This window comes from Cervus elaphus, chromosome 15 (genome assembly GCF_910594005.1).
Source record: "Cervus elaphus chromosome 15, mCerEla1.1, whole genome shotgun sequence".
Taxonomy (NCBI): domain Eukaryota; kingdom Metazoa; phylum Chordata; class Mammalia; order Artiodactyla; family Cervidae; genus Cervus; species Cervus elaphus.
In genome coordinates this window covers 79238914-79259217 of record NC_057829.1, presented here as the reverse complement: position 1 = coordinate 79259217, position 20304 = coordinate 79238914, and the positions used below count along the sequence as shown (strand labels likewise).

General features: G+C 47.4%; 1 protein-coding gene across 1 annotated transcript; it reads right to left on the bottom strand.

The window, feature by feature from the left end:
* Positions 1–1185: 1185 nt before the first annotated feature.
* On the bottom strand, positions 1186–20101 carry LOC122709330 (pancreatic lipase-related protein 2). The gene is made up of 13 exons (XM_043926617.1): positions 20082–20101; positions 19785–19887; positions 16869–17023; positions 14636–14761; positions 12071–12205; positions 11224–11335; positions 10117–10236; positions 8781–8900; positions 6349–6467; positions 5789–5918; positions 4476–4587; positions 2974–3141; positions 1186–1305 (listed from the first exon to the last, which is right to left on the bottom strand). Exons 2-13 carry the CDS (start codon positions 19837–19839, stop codon positions 1242–1244), a joined length of 1416 nt encoding a protein of 471 aa, XP_043782552.1. The 5' UTR covers positions 19840–19887; positions 20082–20101; the 3' UTR covers positions 1186–1241.
* Between the last annotated feature and the right edge of the window lie 203 nt (positions 20102–20304).

Here is a 20304-nt window from a genome sequence, read left to right as displayed (position 1 = left end):
GGTTTACAAAACATTGGGTGGCCAGAAAGATGAAAATGTCTAAGAAGTAAATCAAAGCTAGAAGAATGAGTACCTCATATGTTTAAAACTTATACTTTTTCTGATAATTTAATTTTTCTGAAAAAATTAGTAGGTCACTTGTTGTTCAGTCGCTCCGTCGTGTCTGACTCTTAGTGATCCCTTGAACTGCAGCACACCAGGCTTTCCTGTCCTTCACCATCTTCTGGAGTTTACTCAGACTCCTGTCCATTGAATTGATATTGCCATCCAACCATCTCATCCTCTGATACCCCCTTTTTCTCCTGCCCTCAATCTTTCCCAGCATCAGGGTCTTTTCCAATGAGTTGACTTTTCACATCAGGTGGCTAAAGTTTTGGAGATTCAGCTTCAGCATCAGTCCTTCTAATGAATATTCAGGACTGATTTCCTTTAGGATTGACTGGTTTGATCTCTGTGCTGCCCAAGAGACTCTCAAGAATCCTCTCCAGCACCACAATTTGAAAGCATCAATTCTTCAGTGCTCAGCCTTCTTTATGGTCCAACTCTCACATCCACACATGCCTCCTGGAAATACCATAGCTTTGACTAGGGGAATCTTCGTTGCTGTCTACGTTTGTCATAGCTTATAAATCCTTTTTAAAAAAAGGGAGATGTAGGGCTGGGATATGTGAGATAGGTGTGCAAATATTCTATACAGAGAATATTTCAGGGAGGACTCGAGTTGTTTCTGGGAAGAGAAAGTGAGAGGCCCTAGGGCAAAGCTGGAAGGACAGGAACCTTGGGTAAAACCTCACTTCTGCATCATTTGCGTTTTGTGCCGTGTTCATGTAGTAAATTCTTTTAAAGCTCCTCTCCCTCCATGGTGGAGGCAGATTCCACCTAGATTACCCCCAGAGTCACTCATGCCACAGGCTGCTCTTACATGGGGTCTGCTCTCTACCCCAGGATACTGCAAGCTGAGTGGACAACATGTGGAAGCAACCTTTTCAAACAGGAGAGAATTCCACTGTCTAAGGATATAAAATCCATTAGGACAGACCACACAAAGTATCCTGGAAGAGAGAGATGGTGGAGGAGGTGGACCAGTAGGATGTTTTAGACATTATCTGTGGCCAAGTTGGCTCCAGTCCCCCAAATCTTTTCTAAAATGTGACCCAGAACATGCAGAATGTCAAACTAACAACATCAGAACTAGGCCATTGAAATTTTATTATCACAAAGATATAGGAGGCACCACATTTTTAACAAGGGTAGAGGATTTGTAACACATCTTCTTGCACCGTGTCGTTGCTGCAAAAATTATACCTGTGAAGGAAAACATTTCTGGCATGAGGCTCTTTTGCTTGTTGAAAAGTGACTTCAGGTGAGTAAACAGTTCTTGGCTAACCCACTGGAATTCAGACCCCTTTGACTGAAAAGCTCTGCTACATGAGGCAGAGTCCAAGTGATGCTCAGAAAGCAAACCCCCTCAAAGAATCTCCTCCCCTCCTTGGACTTTTAATGAGCTGAGAGGGAATCAGTGGTCAGACCAAGGATTTTCAAAACCCAAGGGGTTATCACCAAGGTCTCTGTGCTATACATCATCTTCCCACTAATTATCTATTTTACACGTGGTAGTGTATGTCAGTGCTACCCTCCCAATTCATCCCATCCTCCCTTTCTCCTCACTGTGCCCACATGTCTGTTCTCTACATCTGTGTCTGTATTCCTAACCTGCAAATAGGTTCATCAGTACCATTTTTCTAGATTCCACATATGTGCGTTAATGTATGATATTTGTGATGACCTAGAAGGATGAGATGGGGCTTCCCAGGTAACACTAGTGGTAAAGAACTTGCCTGCCAATGCAGGACACATAGGAAACTTCTCATAGTTTGATCCCTAAGTTGGGAACCCCCTCTGGAGGAGGGTATGGCAACCCACTCCAATAATTCTTGCCTGGAGAATCCCATGGACAGAGTAGCCTGGTGGGCTACAGTCCCTAGGGTTGCACAGAGTCAGTGAAGTGACTTAGCACACACACACAGAGGTGGGGTGGGAGTGTGGGGTGGAGACTCAGGAGTGAGAGGAGTATATGTATGCATCTAACAGATTCACTTTGTTGTATAGCAGAAACTAACACAACATTGTAAAGGAATTATACTCTAAAAAAATAAAATAAAATAGCAAAAGCAAAGCAAACAAACAAAAAACCCAGAGGGTTTTGAGCCTGGCAATGCTGATCCTCTTTTAAGGTGGACTTCTTTCTTTTCATATTTTTAGATACAGTTAGGTACTCTCCCAGCTCCTACCAGGTAAGGTCCTGTTCCCTCTGAATGAGAAGAGTTTGCCACTATGAGATAGATCCAATACATGCCATAGTCTCCAAACAAGCAATTTACATTCCTAACTGCTCCCCAGCTGGAATTAACTTAGAGGTTTCCGTCAAGTGCTGCCCAGGTGTCTTCCTTATTGTTTAAGATAAAAGAGTTTCATATATGCCTGTTTCTTTTTTTAATGGGTCTACATGATTTTATTTTTCTCTTTTTTAAAAAATTTATTTATTCTTAATTGGAAGATAATTGCTTTATAGTATTGTGTTGGTTTCTACCAAACACCAACGTGAATCATCCCTTCTTGAACATATGCCTCAATACTGATGCCTTGCTCCTGCCAACGTGAGCTTGGCTTAAGGAAATTATTTATTTTTCAAAAGGAAATTGATGGATAGGTGGAGACTTGAGATGAATTGTTGGGTAGATGAATGGATAGTTGGCTGGATGGCCAGAAGCATGAGATGACAGGTGTCTGGATAGATGGCTGGATAGATAAGTGGACAGATAAGTGGATGAACAGAAAGGGCTGGGTGAATGTATCAGTGGATAAATGCATAGATGGGTATGTTGGTGATTGGATGGATGAATGGATGGACTGGTGAACAGATTTTCCGCTAAATATAGAAAATAAAACTTAGATGGAATAAAAGATACTCACTCAGTCCTATCTTCACCACCTTGCACTGTGATTCTGGAAGCCCCTAATTTGGGCCGGAAGAGATTTATCACATTGTTGTTCCAAAGGAACTTGACCTTCTGGACTTTTCCAATATTGAGGTCCACATCAATGTCATGCATATGACTTGCATCTGGTTGGAGGGATCCTCTGAAAACATAGACATAAAATACTTTATCAGGTGTATATATAAATACATAGGTTGATAGCAATCTATTGTTTCTCCAAACAACAGCCACTGTTGCTGGTTTCCTGCAAATAAATTGTATAACTTTGTACATATCCAGGGAATGGTAAATCACAAAGGTGTTTGTAAACAATACAACTTTTAAAAATATTAGACTCTAGATTTCCACTGTTTTTGTTTTTCCCTGGGATTCCCAGCTGACACTGGTAAAAAATCTGTCTGCCAATGCAGGAGACTCAAGAGATGCGGGTTTAATCCCTGGGTCAGGAAGATTTGCTGGAGTAGGAAATGGCAACCCACTCCAGTATTCTTGCCTGGAAAATGCCATGGATAGAGGAGCCTGGCAGGCTACAGTCCATGGAGTCGCAAAGAGTCGGACATAACTGAACGACTAAGCACACACACACAGTTTATCCCTATAGGGAAGTTAAATATTTGGGGTTGCATATTAACCCTGTTGGTTTACTGCGGGGCTAATTAATGCAATATCTTATGTTCAAAGATGCCTGTGGGTCAGCTGAGGTCATTTGTTATCACCTCATATGTAGCACAGGAAGTGGTCAAAGAACTTTAGCATGAAAATTATCATGTAGAACTTTGTGCAAAAAGCAATCTATTTTTACAGCATTGAAAGTGTGAAATCATTAGTTGCTCAGTCGTGTCTGACTCTATGACCCCGTGGATTATAGTCCACCAGATTCCTCTGTCCATGGAATTCTCCAGGCAAGAATACTGGAGTGAGTTGCCTTTCCCTTCTCCAGGGGAATCTTCCTGACCCAGGTCTCCTGCATCACAGGCATATTCTTTATATGAGCCACCAGGGAAGCCCTTTTACAGAATTGTTATGCATTTGTCCAACATTCATTTACCAAGCACCTCACATACCCAGCAGAAGTAGGCGCTGAGGCTGCTACAGCAATGAGAAGGTGGCCTCAGGCTTCCTTTGTGTGGATGTGTAGGGGATGAAGTGTGTGTGTTGGTGAGGAGGGAGTTGCCACACAAATGCGCCTGGCCTGGGGAGAATTTGATATTCTTAAAACCTAAGTCAGGAAACAACAACTGACAATTCAAAAGAAGTCTGCACTTGTCTCATGTTAAATAGTGAGTTCTCCCTCTTTCCTCTCGTGTGTAAATGGGGTGATTGAACCAGATCTAAGACTTCCATCCAGCTTTGACATTTCAGGATTCAATGGTTCTGTATCATAGATGGCTAGGTTTATAAAGCAGTTTATACCTAATCTCATATGAATAATCTACCATGGAAAGTCTGGTCATTTCACTTTACTATCAAACTTACTTGAAAATTTGATATTGTTTTGAGTTTCCATTACTTCCATACAAAGAAATTCTGATGTACCCCCTCACTTTTTTTGTTCCAGCCAGTGTGACGGATACTCTATATCTCCAACCTGTCCAAAGAAATGCAATCATTAAATTAACTCATCTTGTTGAAAAAAATGACCCTATGGAGGCAGTCTTGTTCCAAGCTGAGTCCTCTGTGGGTGAGGGGTAGGAGTGAATATGTATGATGATTTTCTTCAGTGAGGTTTGGTGTCCTAAGATTCGGGTTGCTCTCCCTGGCCTCCCCCAATTGCCAATCTTCTGGTATTAAAAACAACATTGCAGGGTCCATTCTTGAGCACATATTCTCATTCACACATGCAAGTATTTTTCCTAAGTAAATTCTGAGAAGAAGAATGACTGGGTTAAAGTCTTATGCATGTAAGACTTTATAGAAACTGCTGAACTGTGATCTTTCATGACAAATATTGTGAAGATCACATGAAGTGTTTTATAAAGTGCTACATAACATTTTAAAATTTGAAACTCCTTTGAACAACAATTATTCTTCATTCGGTTACCATTACTTATAACACATGAATCTTGATCATTTCACTATCTGGTATTTTTTAAATAAGAAACTGGGCAAAACAACAAAAACACAACATGATTATGTATATGTAGGGTGACTGATGTGACATATAATTAGTGGGGAGACTTCTTGACTTACAGCGACTTTGCCCCACCTCACCTAAAGGAAATCAGTCCTGCATATTCATTGGAAGCACTGATACTGAAGCTGAAACTCCAATACTTTGGCCACTTGATGCAAACATCTGACTCATTGGAAAAGACCCTGATGCTGGGAAAGATTGAGGGCAGGTGGAGAAGGGGACAACAGAGGATGAGATGGTTGGATGGCATCACTGACTCGATGGACATGGGTTTGAGCAAACTCCAGGAGATAAAGAAGGACAGGGAAGCCTAGCATGCTGCAGTCCATGGGATCGCACAGAATCGGACATGACTGAGCAACTGAACTGAACTGAATGCTCTACTTCTATTAATGGATCCATCCTTCTGGCCACAGGGGTGAGTGGACTTGTAACCCAGCTTGGGCCAATCACTGTACTTTATTCCATTGATCGGGATTTTTGGTTAAAGGGTGAACTTGAGACCTAAGACAAATGCCATTCTACTGTCCTTCCATTATAGCTTAAAATGGTTGGAGTTGAGTTTCCGTTAAATTGCTACTGAGGGTCCTGTGAAAGCTGAAACACCTTTAAAATTATTTGCAAGAATTTTTAAATTTGTAAAATGAAAACTTACTTGTAAAGTTACCACTGCTCCCAGTGTTCAGGAAAAAGGTTTGTCCCACCGCACTGCTTTTCCCCTGGAATTGGTCAGCATAGTGCCCCATTTTGGGACATCCTCCCTCTGGACAAGGAAAACAGCCACCCTAGTGAGAGAAAACAGTGTGTCTGTGGGTCGTAGGCCTTGGACTCATCACTCACTCTATCAATCAATTCATCTTCTACTCCATCCATCCATCCATCCATCCATCCATCCTTCATCCATCTTCTCACCTACCTATCCATCCTTCCGTTCAGGTATCCATTCTGTGCCTGCTCCCCAGAACCCCACACTGATCCATGCATGCTTGCATCCATCTACCCATCCAAGCATCCACTGGGAATTTTCCAGAATGAAAAATTGGGGATCTAGGGAAAGCCCAGTACAGTTCGGATCTGTGCTGTTCCTCTCTTGCCCATCCTACTCCTGGGAGGAAGGCTCTCTTCAGCCATGGAGTTACATCTCTGCTCTGTTCCAAGTCACAGAGACGAAACCACCACCACCACCATCTTCCTGGGGCCCCTGGTGTGCCCTACCTCCTGAAACTCTTTGTAGGAGGCACATGGGTAGCCTAGGAAGCCATCAGGGTTGAGAATACTGCTTGAGTAGTACTTGTAGCTTCGTAAGTGACTGCAGGCCACGAAGTCTTGGATTCCTGGGAAGACAAAGGCCACAGAGGCTCACAAGAGGCATTCAACTTTTGAAGCCTGAACCATTCTGACTGAGAGAGGAATCACCCCTGCATTTCACAGGTGGGTATCACTGCTCCTGAACACCTTGGCCACAGTTCAGAACTTCTATCATTGACCTTGACATACTTGGCAAGTAGAAAATTTGGGGGCTTGTTTGTAGTGGTGGTTGGCTGGAGTCGCTTTCTTCTCCCTGGTACTGTCCATTTTCTGGGGAGGTCCTCCTTAGGGCTAGACAAGTGTTGGGGAGTGAGAAGATCTAACAAGCACCCTTATCTAATCCTCCAGGGCCAGGCATGTATTGTAAATGATTGACAAAAGCTTGGGGGCTTTGGGGGTGTGGCTAGCTCTCTCTCTCTCTCTCTCTCTCTCTCTCTCTCTATCTCTCGGCTTCCCAGGTAGCTCACTGGTAAAGAATTCACCTGCCAAAGAGGAGGCCCAAGAAACACAGTTTCGATCCCTGGATCAGAAAGATCCCCTGGAGGAGGAAATGGCAATCCACTCCAGTATTCTTGCTTGGAAAACTTCATGAACAGAGAAGCCTGGTGGGTTACAGTCCATGGAGTCACAGAGAGTCAGAGAGAGAGTCAGATGTGACTGAGTGTATATACACATATATATTTCACCTTTCACATGAAGCCAGCTTTTCTGTCTACCACCTTAGGCTGAGAAATTCCTCCTTCTTACTCCTTCAGGCACAAGGTAAAAGCAATAGAGGGCAAGGTCCCCGTGACCTTTGACCACTCTCACTGCATTTTATTGACCATCTTTCTCTTTGAACCGAGGTCCTCTTGTTGGGGGAAATTGCTTTTTTTAATCTCTCCAGCTATTAGTACTTGGTACCAAACTTCCCATGGAGCAATCCACAGTGACCCTGGCCAACCTGGTGGCCACTTCTGGGAGGTCTGCTGGGCTTTATCCCTCAACGCGGGGGGAAAAGAAGGTTGCCATTTGTGCTGGGGGAGAATTATCACCCCACAGTGCCCCCCGTCCTGCGTGTCCCACACCAGCACTCATTACCAGACAACAGAACCTGTTTCGAACTTAATTGTTTCTTTCATCCACAATTGCTACCCAGGGATTACATAATAGAGGAGCAAGTGGATGTAATTGTTCCTCAGTGCCTGCGCCAGGGTGACCGGCGCGCACACAATAGAAACCCGCTCCAGCATCTAGGCTGTTCTCTGTCTCCCTGTCGTCTCTCTAATTAAACCTGGGCTCCTTCCTATTATGTGTGCCCAGCCTGTCACTTCTGGGAGAGGGCAGCCCTCATTGTGACTCTGGCGTTCATTCTGGGAGCAGATCAGCAGAAGAGGCCCCCCACCCCAGGAGGTGTCTGGTGCTGAGTACAGAGGAGATCAAAGGCTCTACCAACTGGTGATGGATGCTGGCTGTTGTCTTATCGACTCTGCTCTTTCACAAGAAGCAATATTAAGATGCTACAGGAGGCCCCTCCACTCAAGGTAATGAGTGGACTAGAGCTTGCTCTGGGCCAGCTCAGGGTACCAAGGAGAGGCCCGATGGCCCAGTTCCCCTGGCCTCGGGGAACTCCCAGCTCAGAAAAATAAAGACTGAAATGAGATGATCGCAGACTCAAAGTCTCCACTTTCAGGGAGGAGAGGGAAGCCTGTTCTCACTGAACAGAGACAGGAATAGCCCAAAGCCAGAAAAAGGGATGGCTGGCTGATGGCGATGGTGCTTCAGGTCACGTAACATTAGGGGCTCTGAGCCTGATTTCTCAGATAAGCAGAGACACACACAAGTTTAGCCCCCCTCTCCCAGCCCCCCAGCCCCTGCCTCCTCACACGTGCCTCCAAACCCCCAGGGCACGTCCTCCTCCTCCTCCTCCTCCCCACTGTCTTCTTACCAACTCACTTCCTTTCAGTTCCTAGCATCTGACAACAGCAAATGGCAAGAAAGTCAAAACCCGTTCACATCTTTGCTTCCACCCTGCAGTTCTTCAAGGGGCCGACCCTGGAGAGAGCATGGGAACCAAAGCCAGAACTGGGTCCTAGCCGATGGGCGAGGGCAGCCCATGTCTCAGCATCCTGGTGCAGGGAGGGGGTTTGGCTCAGGCTGGGCATGTGGTTGGGCTTTGCAGCCGGAAACTGGGCAGCCTTGGGCATTTTATCACTTTTCTGAGCCAGTTTCCTCGTCTGTAAAATGGGGCTAACCAGAATAACTGTCTCAGGCCACTGTGATGAAAATGTCTGTCAGCACCACACATCCTGCCTTCCCTCCAAGTGGAGCAGCTGGGCTCGCTGCTCTCGTTCACGTACCTTGCCATATTCCATTTATATCTATGATGGTTGACAGGATATTTTTCTGACACCCAGGCATTTCCTTTCCTCCATTTGGGTAGAAGTCCAGGTGGCCCACCTTTTGTATTGTTCCAAAACCTGAAACATTGGCAGCAGACGTGAACAGGGAGTGGGGAGGAAAGTGGTCCCAGAGTCAGGTGGTGGCTACAGAAAGCATTCAACTCCTTCCAGCAGGAGCGAGAAACTTTTTGGCAAATTTTGTCCTCGGCACAGCCTCCCTATCTCTGGCTCTGCAGAAATTTCTCAGAGATGAGCACTTGGCAAGACAAGAAGGGAGGAGAGAACAGAGCACATAAGATAAGGGGGAAGGTAGGCTCTGGGTGAGTGGGCACATGTGTCTTTGTGTCTGTCTGTCTGTCTTGGAGAGACTCTGAACAACATGGATACTATTATCGGTGTCCTGATACCATTATGCACCAGAGGACACATGTCAGGGCTGGTACAATTTTTATGACTTTACTTATTTAAATATTTTGGTTTCTACATTATAGTGTTATGCTGACACCACATAAATTATATTGCTGTATTGAGAACCAGAGCATAGTGGTAGGTGGTTTGGATTTTGAAGCCCACAGGCCCATGATCACATTCTGGTTCTACTTACAGATCTGTGATCCTGGGCAAGCACTTGACCTTGTTGAGCCTCAGTTTCCTCAGCTATGAAATGGTAATAACAATACCCTCTTTCCAGGGCTGTCACAGTGATTAGTGAGTGAAGGTGTACAAAATGTTCAATGCAGCACATGGTAAACCCTCCATAAGTGATAGCATCATGAAAACATATTCTTCATCGGCACATTTCATGAGTGGTTTTGCAAGAAAATATTGCAAAAAGAATGTTGATTTCAGAAGAATTAAAGATGATATTTAATCTCCCACAAAACAAACTTTAACCAAAGCTTTGCCATAAGAAGAAAAAAATTCAAAAATTCACTTTGCATTTTGCAAGTACAGGTCAAACATCGATAATAAATACATCTGCCACTCTCCATATGGGCAGACCAGGGAAGAATGTAGAGTTTGTAGACTGAGTGAGCCTCCCATGGCCTATAGAAGTCTGCTGTCCAGCGAGGGGCCTTGGTTGTTATCACCGGCACTGAGCTGTTGGTTTGTGACTAACACCTATTTTGGCTGGTTGGTGCCCAAAGTGTTTCCTGTGGTTGCCTGTTTTGTATACCACCCTGCGGTGTGTGGGGGAGGTTGGGGGAGGGTGGCAGGGGTTGCACGCCTGGGCCTGGAACTGCTCCCGTCAGTTACATCCTTGGTCCCTGAGAGGGGAGGGGAGGCGACTCACCCAGGAAAGGGATTATGGGAGCAGAATCCGTGTGAATCACATCCACAAAGATGGCGTCAGATGGGTCCAGTCGAACCTCCTCGGGCGTGCCCTCGTAGCATGGCTGTGCCGGGTCCAGCCCTGAGAATGGAGGCCACACTCTAAGACCAATCAGGATCTAAACCCTGTACCCACGAAATCCACGGAGATCCCTGGACAAAGGGCGCCACACCCCAGCAGTCACATTTGGAAGGATTCAGAAGGCTGCCAGTGGGGTCGTTGCCTATCAGAGGACATCCAGAAGTCCCCACGTTTGGCTCCATGGAGGATCGGGGTGGCGCCCTTGCTCCCCTCATCTCCCTTTTTCCTTTTCCCCTCACTCCTTCCTGTGGAGCCACTATTCCCCAAGCCTGATCTCCTGGTCCTGACCCGGTCCTTGCCCAGCCTCTGAGTCCCACACAGTCTGCTCCCTTGTGTCTGCTCAGGCAGCCCCCAGCCTGCAACTCACCTCCCCACATTCTCCCTTAATCTGAACCTCGCCCCTCCAAGACCCCCTCAAATCCCAGCTCCTCATGGAACTAGTGGCTTCTCCTTTCTTGGCCCATCCCCCCTGCTTGTTGTATAGATTTCTTCTGATGTGTTAATTCTACTTTGGATTTTATTTGCCTACTTAGTTGTCTGTCTCCTGCACTAGACTATGGATTTCCTGAGGCATTGAGTGAAAAGTCGCTCAGTCTTTTCCGACTCTTTGTGACCCCCATGGACTATCCAGTCCACGGAATTCTCCAGGCCAGAATACTGGAGCAGGTAGCCATTCCCTTCTCCAGGGGATTTTCCCAGCCCAGGGATCGAACCCAGCTCTCCTGCATTGCAGGTGGATTCTTTACTAGCTGAGCCAGCAGGGAAGCCCTTCCTGAGGCAGGGGCCATGACAATTTCACCTTCAAATAGAAGCCGAGGGTGGGAGAAGCAGGGCATCCAGGACTCGATGACCTACATCTAGTGCTGGTGCTGCTCAAAGTGCCTGTTCTCCCTGAACTTGGAAAGTGGGAATAATAACAATCACCCCCCTGGCCGGGTTATCCTCCCTCCCCCTCCGACCCCATCCTACATCACCTTGCGTCCCTACCTGTGATCCTGCCCACTCGGCCCCCCAGCCTCCTGCCGGCCTCCGCTGCCAGTTGCGCACCCAGGCTGTGGCCAATGAGATGCAGGTTCTCCGGGCCATAGCCCAGCTCAGTCTGCGGAGGGGTGGAGCGTCAGTTACCAGAGGAACAAGTAGAGAGATGTGCTGGCTCTGGGGGAACGGGGATGGGGACAGGACGCAGCCTGGAAGCTTGGGAGGAATGACCTCTGGCTCCAGGCCGCCACCTAGGACAGCATGACTCGGCCTCCTGCTGGCCGCAGTTTGCAGGTCCCGGGGTCCGGCTGGCTTGTGGGGGCACCGGTGCTGACCAGCGGCCACTGTATCATCTGCAGGCCGCCTTGGCCAGGACTGACTGTGCGCGCTGCGAACTCCCATCCATACCCCACCATGGGCCTCCCTCCTGGAGTCGCCCTTAGGGGCCAGTTCAGAGCGTGGTTCATGGGCCTGGCTCTGGGGTTCTCCAGAATCAACCTTCCCGAAGGCTGTAAGGGACCTTCCCTAAGGATGAAGACTCCGCTGGGCTGAGAGCTGCCAGACAGCTCAGCTTGCTCTCCAATTCCCAGACTAATCTTCAGGGAAGGCCTATCTCAAAAGGGGAAACTGAGGCTCAAAGAGGCTAGTCTGCCCCAGACCTCACAGCTAGGGATCTTCAGGACAGCTGGGGAGGGAGAAGTGTGCAGCTTCCTGAGGCAAAGGCCTTCCTTGGCTCCTGGCTTCCAGGCTCTGCCTCACCCCATGGGTCCCCAGGCTGCCTCTGGGTGCTCTGGGGTGCTGACCTGCGCCTCTCCCTACCCCCTCCCCACAGCATGTGGCCCAGGCAGGGGTTTACCGACAGCCCTTGTATGAAGAATGCTATCTCTGCTCCCACGACCCGAGTGTTTTGGACGGCTTGGGTATATCTTGTCCACGCCCCGTGTTCCCAGTCCACACAGATGCAGTTCACCTTCTCCACTTTAAACATTTTCTGGGGAAGACAAACCAGTTTATTAATAGCCACCGGTTGCACACTCCAATGATAGGAATTCACATCTATCAAGCACCTAGCTTGTTTGTGTCAAGACTTTAATATTCCTCACATTTGTCCTGGTCCACACCACAGCCCTATGAACTGGGAATATACTTATTCCCACTTAGTATATGTGGAAACTGAGGCCTGGAACAAAGTGACTTGTCTAAGGTCTTACAGAAGGTCATTGCCACAACCAGGTCAGAAAGATGACTTACTACGTCAGGGATTAGCAAACTGCTACCTGAGTGAGAAATCCACCTGCTTTCATGACTGTGTGTGCTCAGGCACTTAGTCATGTCCTACTCTTGGCAACACCATGGGCTGTAACCACCCAGGTTCCTCTGTCCATGGGATTTTCCATGCAAGAATATTGCAGTGGCTTGTCATTTCCTTCTCTGGGGGATCTTCCTGACCCAGGGATTGAACCCATGTCTCTTGTGTCTCCGGCCTTGTCGGTGGATTCTTTACCACCACGCCACCTGGGAAGCTCAAAAGTTTATTGCAAACAGTCACATCCATTTGTTTACCTACTGCCCACGCCTGCTTCATAGCCACAACAGAAACCATATGAAGGACAATCACGTGACCCACAAATGCTACAGTATTTATTACCTGCTCTTCTACGAGAAAGTTTGCAGACTCTTATACTGGGTAGTTGAAGCCACAGAGGGGCTGCTTTTATATTCCCAACAATGCTTTGTATTGAGGGACAAGTCTGATAAGATGAAATTTAGACAGAGGTAAGATATCACTCTACCAGATACATGCATCTTTTGTGTCATGTGATATTATCCAAGCACAGATACTGGTCCCTTGGGAGGAAAAAGAAACAACTTCCCTGGTGGTGCAGTGGCTAAGAACCCGCCTGACAATGCAGGGGGCAGGGGTTCAATCCCTCTCAGGGAAGATCCCACATGCTGTGGGACCATTAAGCCGGTGGGCCGCACTTCTGAGCTCATGCTCTACAAGAGGAACCACCGCAATGAGAAGCCCGCACACAGCAATGAAGACCCAGCGCAGCCAAATAAATAAATAACAGAAAGTGAAGTCGCTCAGTCGTGTCCGACTCTTTGCGACCCCATGGACTGTAGCCTACCAGGCTCCTCCGTCCATGGAATTTTCCAGGCAAGAGTACTGGAGTGGGTTGCCATTTCTTTCTCCAGAGGATCCTCCCGACCTGGGGATTGATCTCGGGTCTTCCTAATTGCAGGCAGACGCTTTACCATCTGAGCCACCAGGGAAGCCCAAATAACAGAGAGGGTAACATTATTTCCTTTGTTCATTCGGGAAGGCCTCCTTTTCATAGAGGAAATGAACACTATTTCCTTTGTTCATTATTGTTCATTGAGGTTGGGAAGAGTTGGCTGGACGTTAGGACAACATGGTGGATCGCATGCACCAGGCTCTCCAATTTCCAGGTCTACACAGCCTCCCTCTGGGCCTCAGGAGACCCTTGTGAACATCCAGCCCAAGGGGAACAGAGAACCTTGAGAAGGAGCTGCTCAGGTCCATCTCAGCACAGCCTAAGCCTCTAAGAGCCATGCGTGGGCACTTCCTACAAGTTAAATCGGTAGACATACAGAGTTGTGGTATCTTGTCCATGGAAGACCTGGTTTTGCATTCCACCTTTGGATTCAACTTTGGGCAAGTACTGACTTTTGGGGGGGCCTTAATTTCCTCATCTATAGAGTGAGAACCACAACTGTACCTACCTCACAGCCAGGCTGGGAGGGTTAAACAGGACATGGACTGACTGTGGAATGACTAGCACAATGCCAGAGTCACGGTAACTGTTCAGGAAGTGGATGGTATGAATGATAATTCATTACCGATATTCATGGTCACTTTAAAGTTGCACTGCCCAGTACCATGGCCACTAGCCACTCATGGCTCTTCACAATTGATTACAAAGAAATAGAATTTAAAATTCAGTTCTTTGGTCACATTAGCCACATGTCAGGTTCTCGATAAGCTCAGGTGGCCAGGGGCTCCTGATTTGGGCAGCATGGATATAGATTTCCATCATCATAGAAAGTTCTACTGGATAGCAGTGCTATAGGGGATAATGCATTTTTTATGCCACACAGAGGTTTTTACAGAAACCATCAGAGGCAAATGCCAGGTAATTGGCTGTCATCTCCACCTCTGGGATTTTCTGATTGGACTCTGGGTCTTTTCAGCATTATAAGGAGATGTTTGGCTAGAGGTTGGTGAGTTGGGAGAACTTGAAAGTGGGTGCCCCTGAGAATCTGAGTTTTCCTTGGTGGTTTTAGGAAGAACCTGTCTTTCCCTGACGGTCACTCTTTCCCAGCCTCCGGGGCGGCAGTGTTTGACTCTGTCTGCTGGTGGCATTTGTCTCACTAGATGAGGAGGGTGGGCGCCTACCTTGCACACGTCAGTAGGCCAGCCTGAATCCCCATCATCTATAAAGCCGTGGATGACGAAGCGTGTCTTGCGGTCCAGTTGGAAGTTTGAAGCCTTGACAGTGGCTAGGTCAGTGATATTGATCCGCTGGTTAAATGAGAAAAGGTGAATTTGAATGTTGGCCTTTCCAAGCTACAGACCCTTTAGAGCCCATTCCCAAAAGACTGAGGTCACAGGTTCAACTCTCATGAACCTGGGTAAGGCTAGAAAAGGAGTTCCTGACCTATTTGGGTTTGAGGATAGAATTCAGAATGTCCAAGTTTATTTTTATATACGGATTTTTATATACGGAAATACAGTGCTTTTTTAACTGATGAGCAACAAACCACAGTAGTCTTAGCCACACTCTGTCACCAACAGAAGTCACAGGTATTTTCATTTAATATTATAGTCGTTTTAGATGTTTAAAAATATCATTTGTAGTCATTACTATTTAAAATGACAGAAGTTATTAGACCAACCCCAAGACTGTGTTATTTAGCGAGATAATAAAGCAGCTAATTATTACCATATGCTAACTTATTTTACCATATATTACCAGATCCCACATTAATCTTTTTAAATGTTCTGATAACTGTTTTTCCAATATAGTTAGTATCCTTTGTGAAGTGAAAATTGCTCAGTCATGTCCAACTCTTTGCGACCCCATGGACTGTAGCCTGCCAGGTTCCTCTGTCCATGGAATTCTCCAGGCAAGATACTAGAGTGGGTAGCCATGCCCTTCTCCAAAGGATATTGCTGGTCCAGGGATTGAACCTGGGTCTCCTGCATTGCAGGCAGATTCTTTATCACCTGAACCACCAGGGAAGATGACTTCTTTGTATCCAATGCTTTTTATTTTATGCATTTAAAGCCCTTTCTGCTCCATGAATCTGTATCTCCCGTTATGCCTGCTGCTTCAGGCCCAGAGGTTCCTCAGCTTTTCTCTCCCAGGACCTCTTTGGCCATCTGCAGACATCTACCATTCCCTTTCAGGAATTTTTTTTTTTTTTTTGCATAAATTTCATTTTTTTTAATCTACTTTTTTTTGTAATGGGGACTCTGAGTGTGGGGTTTGTCACCTAGAATCTCACAGTAGGTGACCCTGGGGACCTATATCCAGACACCGTGCTATCTCAAACTTGGTTTGGGGCCAGAGCTGTGAGCTGCTTGAGTTCTGAGCAAATTCTCTTAATTTTTAAAATCTTAATTTTACAATTTCTTTTTTTGTCCATGCAAGCGCTTATTGCACAATCAAGTATATTGCCTTAGGAAAGTCATTCCCTGGTGGGTCCAGTGCATACATCCTGATGTTCTAGAAGGACTCTCATGACCTTACACCTACAGGAGCTCCAGTCTCATTCCTATTTTAGAAAACTTTTATTGGAGCTTAGTTGCTTTACAATGTTGTGTTAGTTTCTACTGTACGGCGGAGTGAATCAGTTATACATCCTCTCTTCTTTGGGTTTTGTTCCCATTTACTCACCACAGAGCACTGAGTTGAGTTCCCTGTGCTGTACATACAGTAGGTTCTCGCTAGGTATCTACTTTCTACATAGCAGTGATATGTGTCAGCCCTAATCTCCCAGTCCATCTCACTGGCCCACTTTGCTCCTTGGCATTCACACATTTGTTCCCTACATCTCTGAGCAGGTTTCTCGTGTTCACTTCTGAGCACCTGGAGTAAGCTTGCTGGTGTTCACCTGGCAGCCTTCTTGGGAACTGAAGATTGCTCCGAGGGTCCCCAACTTTTCTCCTTTGTCATTAAATGTCCCCTGCTTCCCTTCTAGCTCCTAAGGAAGGATTTGTGTCCTGGTCCCCCCTTCCCCCCCCCCACCCGCCTCTGAGGGGCTTTGCTTCCTCTACTTCTTGGTGAAAAAGAAGCCAGACCCTCCCAGGGACACAAAGGCCTGGCTTTTTCCATAAAAGCTACTCATACCCCCTTTCTCCCCCAAACAAGGTTCTAATCCTAGGAAGTCCTGAAGTTCTGTGCACAAGTGTGTGACTATGTCAGTTTCCAGGTTGGGAGTCCATAGATTTCATCAGATCCCTAGAGTTCAGATAGTTCTAACTTTATCACTGGTGAGGAAGCACCTTCTGGAAAGTTCCAAGGCCATGAATATTATTCCTTAGAGAAACATGAAGGCTCCAGTGTGGGTGCCCAAATCCTCTCCCACCCCACCACCACTATACAGTCATTTTACGCCCTTCTTACTTGGTAGTTATTTGGATTCTCATTTGTATATAGAAGAAAGTGAGCGTCGATGTCCTCTGGGGACCAGGGAAGTAACTTTAAAGGCCGCTGAAGGATTCCAGTCCATGGTTTTTCATCAGAAAAGCAGCCAAAAGGTTCATAGCAAATCTCTTTTCCTGGGGCAGGAAGAGGAGCAAACAGGACCCTTGTGAGGTTCTGAGAAGGAGCTATGTCATCTCAGCTGCTTGCAAGGACTCTTCAGGGTGCAGCCCAGGGCTGACCAAGGCCAATCTCATCTTCATCTTTGCTTTCAGTGTTCCTCAAACTTCTGTGTAATAAGAACCACCTGGATGCTGAGGGGGAATGAGCATATACACACTCCCAGGCCCCTCCCTCAGAGATTCTGATTTGGAGGGTCTGGGGTGGGGCCCTGGAGACTGTTTTTAATAAGTTCCCCTGTTCATCAGGCAAGTTGGAGAATTCCTGTGAAATCTGGGAATCTTTGGCCCTAAAACTACCTCTTCCAGGAAACTCCCAGATGGCCCTTTCTAGCCACTCATCAAGTATTTATCAAGTGCCTATGAATGCCCATAGCACAGAGATGCTACGTGATGAGTCTTGAGGTCTCCCTTATATCTGGCACAGGCCGTGCACACAGTAGGCATTCCCGGGCATTTGTTCAATCCACATGTCTTCATGTCATCCCTTAATGCACATTTTTTCCCTCAAATCATTCTCTGCCATTTCAGATTTCCCTGCTGTTCTTTGAAAAAGTAAATGCCCTAAGAACAGAGAGAATTTGTTTTCACATCATACTGTATATAGTAGAGGCTCAGTATATGCAATTGATGACTCAAACGACCCCATCTAAATCTGAAGGTCCTTCTCCAGTCCATGACATAGTTTCACAGTTATATCACCCCTGGTATAACCAAGGGTGACATAATTTCAAATCTAGAGGATTACGGTGGATTTTTTCTCTTAGGCTTCCTCAACTGATCATGTCAAATGTTGGTCATTCATTGAAAAAACTGGTGATAGTTAATACTTGTTGTTTACAATGTACCAGATACCACACCAACACTTTATCAGTATTAGCCATTTTAGCCTCCAAACAGCCCTATGATCAAAGAATTTACCTCTGTTTGAAAGAAGAGGAACCCAGGGCACAGAGAGACAAAGAAAGTTCCCCAAGGTCACAGTCAGTGGTGGATCCATGATTTGAACCCCAGAAACTTAACTGGGAATAAAGGTAGGAGCTGGGGTGTGTGTGAAAGTGTGAGAGTGTTAGTCACTCAGTCGTGGCTGACTCTTTGCGACCCCCTGGACTATAGCCCACCAGACTCCTCTGTCCATGGAATTCTTCAGGCAAGAATACTGGAATGGGTTACCATTTCCTTCTCCAGGGGATCTTCCCAATCCAGGGATCGAACCTCGGTCTCCTACATTGCAGGGGAATTCTTTACTGCCTGAGCCATCAGGGAAGCCCCAGGAACTGGGGAGACACAAAGATAAATCAGATCCAAACCCTGTCCTGAAAGACAGGAAATTTAACTGGGAAGGAATAATGATAGTGTTGAATACACTGTGGGAAGAGAGAACAGTCCTGCCTAAAGGGCCACAGGAGACTAAAGCCATCTTTGCTTCAGGTGATAAATGTGGGGGCTTCGAGGCCTGGTGAAGACTCCTGGGCTGTTGGGTGGATAGTGGGGAAGTGCTGGGGATGCCGAACTGGCCAGTGGGGTGGGCAGGGCTGTGCTCCCGATGGTGTTCTGAGGAGCCAAGTGGCTGAGGGACAGCAGAGCCTGGGGTGCGGGGGCTGTGGGCCTGGAGAGGGTGTGGGCGTTCTGCCCTCTGATGGGAGTTAAGGCAAAAGTAGGGAGCTGGAGATGGGGGTGATGGCTGAGTGCGGTTTGGCACAAGTGAGTTTGAGGAGTGGGGCATGACTCTGGTGGAGCTGCCTGGAGCTTGGGAGGGCTAAGGGGGTGTTGGAAGTGACTAGGCAAGGGGATGACGCCGAGGAAGAGAAAGATGAAGAGGGTGTCTGGGAGTGACCTTTGGGAATGCCCACTCCTAGGGCAGGAGGAAGCAGCAGACCAGTAAAGGAGACCAACGAGGGGTCCAAAAGGCCTGAGGAGCAGCCAGACCCCACCTAGGGCTCCGCTGTCAGGGGCTGGGTATTGCTGCAAGGCCAGGGTGGATTTCTAGAAAGGTAAGAAGGGGCTGGGGACGAGCTGAGGAGACAAGGGGCAAGAGTCTGGCTGCAGAAGAAAGCCCTTGAAAGGACCAGAGGGTTTGGGGACCTGAGCCAGGCAGTGGGGGGTTCTGACTGATGGGACAGGAGGTGGGAAGACGGGACAGCGTGGGAAAGAGTGAGCCTAGGAGGCACCCCTGCAAGGAGGTGGGGATGGGAATAAGCAGGTTGGGGTTCGAGGGGCCTTTGGGAGGTAAAGTATAACTTGTAAAGTAAAACAAGTAAAACTTGTCCTTTTAGGGAAAGTAAAAACTTGGGTTTCTGCATCTCCCCCAGGCAGGAGGCAGGCCAGGACAGGAGTTCTCAGGGGGACACATCCATGCCTTTCATTCTGCAGAAGTGCCCTTGTCCACAACCAGGGACTGAGGGTACTGGGGGCCTAACAGGAATCCCCCCCCCCCAACACACACACTCTCCACCTGCCCCCACTGCCTGCCACCCGCTTCAGCCACGGGAGAAATGGGACCAAGCTGGACGATGCTGGGTCATCTGTGTTGAACAGGCTGCCCTGTGTTTGCCATAGAGTCAAATTCCCTGAATGGTACTGATCATTGTATCAAGAAATAAGGATAACATTATTAATTAGCATGATGATAATGGTGACAATGATGCCTCTTGTCTTTCTCACCCCAAGGAAGGTCAGCTCAGGCATGGTCACCAAGGGGTGGTGTCCACATCCTCACCTCTGACTGTGACCAGCAGGAGAAGACTGATGATCCAGGAGGGCAGCATCTTCATGGATGAAGACAGAGACGCACACGGACACCCAGATGCACAGGCAGGAGGCTGGTGAACAGGGTAGGTGTCCCTCAGTACCCTCCGGGCCCTCCCCAGGAGCCCTGAAGCCTCCCCGCACAGGGAGGTGGGTAGCACCTCTCTCGGATCCTGGACTCAGCCTCAGCACCCCTCTTCTTGGCCAGGTCCCTCTAGTAGCCCCAGCCCCTCCCACTCCCTGCCCTCACAGGGCAAGTGCCATTTACCGTGTGGCCCCAGAGCTTCCATGCACAGCCCAGCAGGTTGGTCATGGCTTTTTATAACCAGGCTTCATCCTTTGGATTTTTCAGGAAAGGACTGGGGGCGGGGGCGGGCGGGGGCGGGGATGAGGTAGGGTGGGCAGGGAGCATCCTTCCAGAGAACCCAGACAGAGTTATAAAATTCCTTCAGTTGGAGGAGCTCAAAAGAGTAAAATAAACACTGTTCAAA

Excerpts from the sequence above, each read along its gene's own strand:
- LOC122709330 (XM_043926617.1), bottom strand. The coding sequence starts at position 19,839 with ATGAAGATGCTGCCCTCCTGGATCATCAGTCTTCTCCTGCTGGTCACA. Across the intron at positions 5,919-6,348 it reads CCTACAAAGAGTTTCAGGAG|GGTGGCTGTTTTCCTTGTCC; the intron begins GTAGGGCACACC and ends TTCTCTCACTAG. Across the intron at positions 4,588-5,788 it reads GAGCAGTGGTAACTTTACAA|GTTGGAGATATAGAGTATCC; the intron begins GTAAGTTTTCAT and ends TTCTTTGGACAG.